Source organism: Pelophylax lessonae (genome assembly GCF_965119305.1).
Source record: "Pelophylax lessonae genome assembly, chromosome: 11".
Lineage (NCBI taxonomy): Eukaryota > Metazoa > Chordata > Amphibia > Anura > Ranidae > Pelophylax > Pelophylax lessonae.
Window position 1 is genome coordinate 16,939,389 of NC_138778.1, and position 10,866 is coordinate 16,950,254.

Consider the following 10,866-nt stretch of genomic DNA (forward strand, 5'->3'; position numbering starts at 1 on the left):
AGGGCTGAGTCCTGCCAACGTGTGTGGCTCTTTAATGCAGATGAGTCCTAATCTGCTCAGATGGTGTGAATGCTTCCACTCCATTCACTTGTTTTTTGTGTCCCAACAGCGGTGACAATGCAACCTTTGTGGCATCCTGGGGGATAAACACCGTCTCCAATGGCAATGGCTCTTTTCCAGATGCACCAATGAGCAAGCAGCGACAGCCCGGGAGGACCAGACGCCTGTATATAAAGAGAGGAGCCGGAGACCCCCACCAGAAAATGTGCAGTGTGCCCACCGCAAGATGGAGAGGACCCACCAACCTCGCCCTGGCTGGGGAAGGCAGTGCCTGGCCTTACTGACCATTGTTATCATCACTGCACAAGCAGGTAAGTGGAATGGACTTGTATAAGGGCGAGGGAGACATATGGACTCCAACAGGTTTATTGAAGGCAATGAGCTGCAAAACTGCAGTAGCCTGTAGCCACCAATCTTTTTAGTTTAAAACTATCAAAAGATAACTTCTGATTGGTTGCCACAGATTGCTCATTTTTTCCCTTGAATAACCCTGCAAGCCTGGGGGGTGCTGCATGCTGAGTGTTCTAGTTCTACACTGTATGATCTGCAGACTGCAATGTTACATATTCAAGTTGAAAAAAAAAAAAAACACACACACACGAATCAATTTATTCTAAATATAGAATAAATAAATAACAAACCTTCATATACAGAATCCTGTACCCACCCATATCCTATATCCAGAGGAAGGCAAAAAACACAACACAATGTTTTCTAAGGTTTTATTATTATTATTATTATAATTATTATTATTATTATTATTATATCAATATAGAATTAAGGAGGAATTCAGAACAGACAAGAGATGATCACATGCTCTACTATATGTGCATTTTCTGTTTTTCTTCTTTTTTTTTTTATTTAAACTTTTAATACCATTAAAAATTAAAATGTTTTCCAGTAATTTTTTTCTCGTTGATTTCCCTTGCGGTGCTCTACTATGGGCGCATTGTATGCATTATCTGTTTTTCTTCTTCCTTTCAATTAAAAAAAAAATATATATATATATATATATACATACAACATAACCTTTTTCTTTATTATTGAAACTGTATAAAAAGCACAAATATTATATATAAAAAAGTTACACGTAAAATGCAATTTTTATTATCTTATGTGTTTTGTATGACATAAGGATGTACCTTTATAACATATAATCTAGCAACACAAGTGCAAAGTGTTTTATTATTATTATTTATGATCCAACAGTAGACATGCAAAGTCTACTTATTATTATTTTTATTATTATTTATTTATATTCCAGCAGTATAGGTGCAAAGTGTTCCCTTTATTGTTTTTAATTCTTATTGTAATTATTAATATTATTATTTTTAATTATTTTTATTTATGATCCAGTAGAAGTGCAAAGTGTTTCCTCAATTTTTTTAGTTATAATTATTGTTGATATTATTATTTATGATACCACAAGAGACCTGCAAGGTTTTCCCTCTATTTATTATTATTATTAGTATATATGATCTAACAGGAGACATGCAAAGTGTTCTCTCTATTTATTATTATTATTATTATCATTATTATTAATAATAATAATTTTAATATAATTATTATTTATTTCTAATCCAGCAGTAGCAGTGCAAAGTGTTTCCTCTATTTTTTTTTAATTATTATTTTTTTTCTTATTATTTATTTTATAATCCAGTAGAAGTGCAAAGTGTTCCCTCTGTTTATTATTATTATTATTATTATTATTATTATTATTATTATTATTATTATTATTATGTTATTAATGTTATTATGTTTATAATTATTATTATTTTTATTATTATTTTTATTTATAATCCAGCAGTAGCAGTGCAAAGTGTTTCCTCTATTTTTTTTTAAGTTATTATTTTTTTTCTTATTATTTATTTTATCATCCAGTAGAAGTGCAAAGTGTTCCCTCTGTTTATTATTATTATTATTATTATTAATATGTTATTAATGTTATTATGTTTATAATTATTATTATTTGTATTATTATTGTTATTATTTTGTTTATAATCCAGCAGTAAAAGTGCAAAGTGTTTCCTCTGTTTTTTGTTGTTGTTATTATTATTATTATTATTATTATCATTATTATTTATGATCCAGCAGGAAAGGTGCAGCATGTTCCTCTTATTATTATTATTCTAATTTTGTTAATATTAGTATTATTATTTATTATCAAGCAGTAGAATGCAGAGTGTTCCCTCTTATTATTATTATTATTACTAATATTATATAGATCTTTACAACAAAAAAGGGGAGACAGTACAATTGCACCCTCTAGTGGTGTTCTGTATGTCACTGCATGCATTTAGCATCACCTCTGAATGACAACTGGGAAAATATAAACTGCTAAATACCTTTTCTCACCAGCAGTATATAGCAGTCTTGTGACATCTATCAGTGTCTGGTTAAAGCTTGTAGGAGGAGTTTTCATTCTTCCTTGATTGTCCTATGAGGCTGAAGGACCCCTGACCCTCTGTCTGGACAGTGCTGATTGGCCCTGTGCTGATCACATGCACTCTCCCAAGAAACAAAAAACTCTCTAGCCATAAACACCAAACTGAGCATGTGCAGAGTTCTGGATGAGCGAGTTTGGGGTGGAGGAACCTGACTGGCCTGCACAGAGTCTTGACTTTAACATAATAGAACACCTTTGAGATGAATTAGAGCGGAGACTGTGAGCCAGGCCTTCTCGCCCAACATCAGTGACTGACCTCACAAATGCGTTCCTGGAAGAATGGTCAATTATTCCCATAGACACACTCCTAAACCTTGTGGACAGCCTTCCCAGAAGAGTTGAAGCTGTTATAGCTGCAAAGAGTGGGCCAACTCAATATTGAACCCTACGGACTAAGACTGGGATGCCATTAAAGTTCATGTGTGTGTAAAGGCAGTCGTCCCAATACTCTTGGTAATATAGTGTGTGTATGTATATATATATATATATATATATATATATATATATATATATCTGGAGTTTAGCTTTAAAGTCCCCTCACCCATATGGGGCTTTTTCTTGATAAAGTCAGTACCTAGATTTGCATTCATGTGCATGTAAAAGCAGGCGTCCCAATACTTTTGACAATATAGCGTATGTGTTACATGGGCGGCAACAGGTTACATTCATCCCTGGTGATCCTGCACATGAAGGCTCCTGCTCAGGCACTTCCACTTATAGGGTGACAACGCCCTGTTCCCGTCTCCCACTTGTGTTGTCACAAGGTCTCCTGATGGAGGCTATAAATGGCACTTTGAACACCCATGACGGAGGTGTGGCCACCGATGACCTGTGCTGAGAATTGCCTTGCAGCTATCCATGCAGTGTGACTGTAGACAGGAAGTGGCTGCAAAGCACCTGCAGGAGATCAGCGGCACTAATGTAACAAAGGATAAAAAAAGGTGAAAGGGGTATTTTTTTTTTTTGCTTCAGTTTTTATTTGTGTATTCTTTTTACGTCTTTACGCCTGAGTTTCCCCGGGATGAGATAAGCCAATCAGGCTCATTGTGTTGTATTGCCAACAGTTTCAAAGAGTTTTGAAAGGATCTGGAAAGGGTTTTAGTGCGTCTCTTTGGATTTCGTTTGTGCTGCCTCCCCGGGATGAGACCTTCAATGGGCCTTTGTGAGGTTTTCCAGTTGACTTCTAAAGGCGGACTGTAAGCGAGCGGAACAGCGCAGGAGGGGGGTCCCATCTCCGCTGAGAGGCCGCCATTGAATGCCATCGGTTACTGGGCTGTGAAGCCTTTTTTTCATGTTGTCACTGACAAGACGCAAATGAGTTTCTGAAAGAGAGAACGCTGAAGAGATTTGTGTGGGTGGCGTATTGTCCGCGCATCAAAATAACACTAAACAGTCCGTGTCCTGGAAACATGGACTGAAGAGAGGCGCCGCCATCTCCCCAGAGGGCAAATCCAGTCTAAGCAAACCCAAAAAAAAAAAAAGTTAATGTGTATCTAAATCTCATTTTTTTTTTTTTTTTAAATTTCGGGATGAAGTGGGACAGGGTTGGCACCCAGCCAGTTTTATATAGTTATGTATACGGCCCAAAAGGGCCTGAGAGTCCAAAAATGTTTAATACCAGTGTTTGTTCAATAAGACCAGGGTCCCCAAACTCTCTACACAAAGGGTCAGTTTATTGACCTTCAGATCTTAGGGGGGCAGTGGGAGTAATAAAATGACATAGTGCCAGTGGACAGTAAGAGGGGGAATAGTGTCCCATCATTGGTATCAGTGGGAGGAATAGTGCCCCATCATTGGTGTCAGTGGAAGGAATAGTGCCCCATCATTAGTGCCTGTGGGAGGAATAGTGCCCCATCATTAGTGCCAGTGGAAGGAATAGTGCCCCATCATTGGTATTAGTGGGAGGAATAGTGCCCCGACATTAGTGCCAGTGGAAGGAATAGTGCCCCATCATTGGTATTAGTGGGAGGAATAGTGCCCCATCTTTGGTGCCAGTGGGAGGAATAGTGCCCCATTATTGGTTTTAATGAGAGGAACGGTGCCCCATCATTGGTGTCAGTGGGAGGAATAGTGCCCCATCATTGGTATTAGTGGGAGCAATAGTGCCCCATCATTGGTATTAGTGGGAGGAATAGTGCCCTGACATTAGTGCCAGTGGAAGGAATAGTGCCCCATCATTGGTATTAGTGGGAGGAATAGTGCCCCATATTTGGTGCCAGTGGGAGGAATAGTGCCCCATTATTAGTTTTAATGAGAGGAACGGTGCCCCATCATTGGTGTTAGTGGGAGGAATAGTGCCACATCGTTGGTGCAGGAAGGAGGAATAGTGCCCCATTATTGGTATTAATGGGAGGAACAGTGCCCTATCATTGGTGTTAGCGGGAGTAATAGTGCCACATCATTGGTGTCAGTTAGAGGAATGGTGCCCCATTATTGGTATTAATTGGAGGAACATTGCCCCATCATTGGTGTCAGTGGGAGGAATAGTGCCCTATCATTGATGTCAAAAGGAGGAATAGTGCCCCATCATTGGTGTCAGTGGGAGGAATAGTGCCCCATCATTGGTGTCAGTGGAAGGAATAGTGACCGATTATTGGTTTTAATGAGAGGAATAGTGCCCCATCATTGGTGTCAGTGGGAGTAATAGTGCCCCATTATTGGTATTAATGGAGAAACAGTTCCCCATCATTGGTGTCAGTGGGAGGAGTAGTGCCTCATCATTGATGCCTTTGGGAGGAATAGTGCCCCATCATTGGTATCAGTGGGAGGAATAGTGCCCTATCATTGGTATCAGTGGGAGGAATAGTGTCTAGTGGGAGGAGAGTCATCTTCTTTCAGTAAAAATACTTTTGATGGCCAAATAACTGATATTTTCTTCCTTCTGCAGCTCACAAGTCCGATGCGGGCAGTGACATCTCCACCACCCTCCTCAACCACTCCTCCATGCTCATCCAACGCCTGCAAGAACTGCTGCAGTATGGAAACTCCACCGACATCACCCTCCGCATCCGTACCACCAGTTCCGATGAGGTGAAAGTCATCCAAGCCCACCAGCTACTTCTCACCCTGCAGAGTGACGTTTTCGAGGGACTCTTAGCCAACCAGAGCCTGGTGACCCTGCAGGAGCCGGCTGACTGCGCCATACTCTTTGAGAAATTCATAAGGTAAATTTCTAGATTCTTAAAGACAAAATTGTAACCAGACCATCATACTCTGTTGGATATTGTGTCTGTTGAACCTGTGGCATGGCTTTTAATTTTTTGAGGCTTTATGTGGCTCTTTGGTGCCCAAATCAGGTTACTATCTCTGAAATGGACAGAGAGGGATAACTTGAGGGCTGGTTTACACGTGCTTCAAAGTCTGGCAATGGAAACGCTTTTTTAAAGCACTCTGAATGCCAATCAAAGCGGCTTTCACTAAATAAAATGGTTATCCTGCAGTCCTGTTCACACGTTGTGTTTTCTTTGCTTCATAAATGATACTCCATTTCTCTTTCTTGGTGGTTCAAAGTGTCTCCAAAGCCTCCATAGAAGTCCATGACAATGCTCGCTAACAGCACCGGCAGGATTTGAGGGGCTTTTATTTATTTTCGCTTAGTTTTGGAGGTATTGCAGGTATGAAATATGCCACTGTGCACTGGTAAACCAACAAGCGTACCTGAAAGTCACCCTGAGTGGTCACTTCCGGTGTATATATTCTGGAAGTGTCTGTGCAGGCATCCAATCTGGTGTGCAGCGTAGAACAGCAGGAAGGTGAGTGGGGTCCAGACTGGAGAGGAGCAACTAGCGAACGACACACATGGTGCGCAATGTGGAAACGCTATAGCAGAAGATGAGTGGGGACCAGAGAGAGGACTGGATAGTGAAGGATCAGCAGAGCTGGAGGACTGGAGCAGGAGAGGGAGAAACAGCTGGGAGCTATTATTGCATCCAGTGGGAGCAATATTGTGGGTGTAGGTGAGTGTGAGTGGAGACTGGAGAGAGAGAGGAGGATCAGCAAACCAGGGGATGTGCAGATCTTCGGGTTACTACTGAGTGGGGGATCGGCAGAGTTTTGGGTTACTACTGAGTGGGGGATAAGCAGAGCTTGCGGCTACTACTGAGTGGGGGATAGGCAGAGCTTGGGGTTACTACTGAGTGGGGGATAGGCAGAGCTTGGTGTTACTGCTGAGTGGGGGATCGGCAAAGCTGGGGGTTACTACTGAGTGGGGGAGTGGCAGAGCTGGGGGTTACTGATTGGGGGATCGGCAGAGCTTGGAGATACTACTAAGTGGGGGATCAGCAGAGCTTGGGGTTACTACTGAGCGGGGGATTAGCAGAGCATAGGGTTACTACTGAGTGGAGAATTAGCAGAGCATGGGGGGTTACTACTGAGTGGGGAATCAGCAGAGCTTGGGATTACTAGTGAATGGGGAATCAGCAGAGTTAGAGGTTACTACTGATTGGGGATGAGCAGAGATTGGGGTTACTACTGAGCGGGGGTTAGGCAGAGTTTGGGATTACTACGGAGTGGGGGATTGGCAGAGCTGGGGGTTACTACTAAGTGGGGGATTGGCAGCACTGGGGGTACTACTGAGCGGGGGATCAGCAGAGTTGGAGATAACTACTGAGCAAGGGATAAGCAGAGGTTGGGGATACTACTGAGTGGGGGCATCAGAGGAGTTGGAGGTACTACCAGTGCTGTATTTTGGCCTAGGCCAACAAGGCCCAGGCCTAGGGCAGCATTTTGCAGGGGGGCAGCAAAAAAGCCACCCCCCACCACCTGAGATTCTATTGGCCACTGGTTGCTAGAACCACCTCTCTCACCCCCCTCTCTCTCTCACTCACCCCCCTTTCTCACTCTCTCACCCCTCCTCTCTCTCTCCCTCCCTCTCACCTCCCTCTCTTTCTCACCCCCTCTCTCTCTATCATCCCCCTCTCTCTCTCGCTCTCATCTCCATCTCTCATCCCCCTCTCTCACCCCCCTCTCACTCTCTCTCTCATCCCCACTCTCTCTCGCTCTCTCTCATCCCCCCTATTTCTCTCGCTCATCCCCCCTCTCTCGCTCATCCCCCCTCTCTCGCTCATCCCCCCTGTCTCTCTCATCCCCCTCTCTTTCTATCATCCCCCTCTCTCTCTATCATCCCCCTCTCTCTCTCGCTCTCATCTCCATCTCTCATCCCCCTCTCTCACCCCCCTCTCACTCTCTCTCTCATCCCCACTCTCTCTCGCTCTCTCTCATCCCCCCTATTTCTCTCGCTCATCCCCCCTCTCTCGCTCATCCCCCCTCTCTCGCTCATCCCCCCTGTCTCTCTCATCCCCCTCTCTTTCTATCATCCCCCTCTCTCTCTATCATCCCCCTCTCTCTCTCTCGCTCTCATCTCCATCTCTCATCCCCCTCTCTCACCCCCCTCTCACTCTCTCTCTCATCCCCACTCTCTCTCGCTCTCTCTCATCCCCCCTATTTCTCTCGCTCATCCCCCCTCTCTCGCTCATCCCCCCTCTCTCGCTCATCCCCCCTGTCTCTCTCATCCCCCTCTCTCTCTCTCATCCCCCTCTCTCTTTCTCTTCAATTCCCCCCTCTATCTCTCTCTCACCCCCTCTCTCTTTCCCTCCCTCACCCAACCCCTCTCTCTCTCTCCCTCCCTCACCAACCCCTCTCTATCTCTCTTTCATCCCCCCTCTCTCTCTCTCCCTCCCTCATCCACCCCCCTCTCTCTCCCACCCCCTCTCACCCCCCCCTCTCGTAAGATCTCAGGGGTTCATGTTGGGACTTGTAGTCCTTCAATTTAGGAGGAAGACACATCCATTAAAAAAGGAGTGGGAAAAATGTACACGGGAAGGGCGCCCAATTTTAGTCTTGCCTAGGGCAGCACAAAACCAAAATACACCACTGGGTACTACTGAGCCAGGGATCTGCTGAACAAGGGTATGAATGAGCTGGGGATCTGCTGAGAAGGGGTATTAATGAACTGGGATAATACTGAGTTGGGGGAACTTCTGAGCCCCTTTAAAAAAAAAAATAGAAAAGAACACATACAGGGCAATTTCAAAGCTTCATTAAACTTCAGGAAAACATCAGAGAAGCATCAAAAACACATCAAAAAAGCATGTTGAAGCGATAGGCGCTTTAATGTGTGTTAAAGTCGAAGAAAGTGTAAATGAGCCCTGACACAGTTGACCAGCTGCTCTCATTCTTTTCAATTAGAGAACACATACTGTCCACAGAGGCTCATTGGACAGTGTAATAAAATAATAAACCTAATCAAAGAGGATGCAAGGAAAGGCTTTTCTGGAAAACCAAGGTAGCGTTCGCTCGTAGGTAGGAATATTGTATTGAAAAATGTAAGTAAGGGTACAGGTTCACTTTAAGAAACAGTAACCAACCAGAACCCCTCTTGTATTGGTCTTGAAATTAACATGAATTTTGATTTATTGAGATTCTTTTTTTTTATCTTCATGCAATAATCTATATCTGTCCTTTAGGTATTTTTACTGTGGGGAAATATCAATCCAGTTAAGCCAAGCCATTGCGCTGCATCGGCTGGCCAGCAAGTACCATGTTCCCGCTCTTCAGAGAGGTGTCACAGAGTATATGAAGACCCACCTAGCTAGCGAGTCATCCCAGGGCCACGTGGTGAGTTGGTACCATTATGCAGTATCCATGAGTGATGAAGAACTTCAGGAGAGCTGCCTGAAGTTTTTGGCCTGGAACCTTTCCACTGTGATGAGCAGCAATGAGTGGGCGACGGTGAGCAGCAACCTCATGGTGTCCCTGGTACAGCGCTCTGACCTGGTTCTGCAGAGTGAGCTAGAACTGTTCAGCGCTGTGGAAGAGTGGATCATGAAGAACAACCCGAACGCTTCCATTATTGAGAGGGTACTGAGATCTATCAGGTACCCAATGATCCCACCACACCAACTCTTCCAGATCCAGAAACAGTCAGGCCTAATAGCCACCTACCAGAGCTTTATCCAGGATCTTCTCTTTCAAGCTTTTCAGTTCCATTCCTCTTCTCCGCTACATTTCGCAAAGTATTTTGACGTGAACTGCAGCATGTTTATTCCTCGGAATTATCTGTCTTCGTCTTGGGGTTCCCAGTGGATCATCAACAATCCAGCCAGGGATGACCGAAGCCTCAGTTTTCAAACACAACTAGGCCCAAGCAGCCATGACTCCAGCAAAAAGATAACTTGGAATGCGCTTTTTTCTCCACGCTGGCTTCCCGTTAGCCTTCGACCGGTTTACTCCGAGTCCGGGTCCAGCTCTTCCCAATCCAGCCGCCTTGAAGAAGGAAAACCGCGGCTGGTAGTGACTTTGGCCATGGGCGGTCTAGATTTTGCTGGTGTTACGTTCCAAAAAACCGTGCTTGTTGGAGTAAAGAGACAGCAAGGCAAAGTGTTTGTGAAGCACGTGTACAGCGTCCACCAGAGCACCGATGAAGTGTCCGACTTCCTGGCCCATGCCGACCTGCAGAAACGCACTTCGGAATATCTGATCGACAACTCTCTGCATCTGCACGTCATTATCAAGCCCATCTACCATTCCCTCATCAAGGCCAAGTGATACAGACCAGAGCCACCTAACTTTGCCGTATGGCTACCATTGTGGTACTTAAAACTACCGACGTGGCAGAGATCTAGAATTGCTAGACAAGCCACACAGAGAGTTTGTTTGACAACCATGTAGCAATAAAAGGGTCTACAGATCTTCAACTGTCTACTGAAATGGGTTTTAGGGTCCAGAATAGATCAGAGTTCCATACCAAGCCAATGCAATCTGAGCATTGTTCACCATGATCAATGGCTGAAGCCAGCTTTAGAAGAAGAGGCCATTGTACTCCAGAATTCACCAAACTCCTTAGAGTCCCCCTTTTTCATCCCAAGCATCACTATAAGCCCAAATGAAAGGGACACCTAACATCCCCGAAACGCTTTTGCTTGTTATCCTGGATTTTTTCAGACTAAATAAATCATTCTGGACTCTTCCACCTTTGGTGTTGCAATCTTGTTTCCTCAAACTCTTCTGGTCCTTTATTGAGGGGCTTTTAAGTTCCTGGGTTGCCTAACCAGAGCCATTGGGTAATAGACTCTGCCTATGCATTGTAATACGGAACTAACAGAACCTCCTATCCACTCTTTCAGAAGAATATTGAACCAGGCTGCTTCATCAGGGGTTGTCCATTCTTTTAGAAGTATACAGGGCGGCCATTGTTGAACTCCTTCTAAAAATGATGCCATTCTTAGCTGTTTGCACAAAATTCTCGGGAAGAATTTGTAAAAGTTCCAAAATGTTAAATGACTACCAAAAAGTAATAAAGATTGGATTGGTTTCAGAACTTCAAACTTTGGGAACCGGACTGTGGATAGTGGGAGTATAAT

General features: G+C 43.8%; 1 protein-coding gene across 1 annotated transcript; it reads left to right on the top strand.

Moving 5' to 3' along the window:
• The first annotated feature begins 231 nt into the window (after window positions 1-231).
• BTBD17 (BTB domain containing 17) lies at window positions 232-10,222 on the top strand. The gene is made up of 3 exons (XM_082272345.1): window positions 232-371; window positions 5,394-5,670; window positions 8,971-10,222. Exons 1-3 carry the CDS (start codon window positions 287-289, stop codon window positions 10,049-10,051), a joined length of 1,443 nt encoding a protein of 480 aa, XP_082128471.1. The 5' UTR covers window positions 232-286; the 3' UTR covers window positions 10,052-10,222.
• The last annotated feature ends 644 nt before the right edge of the window (window positions 10,223-10,866 follow it).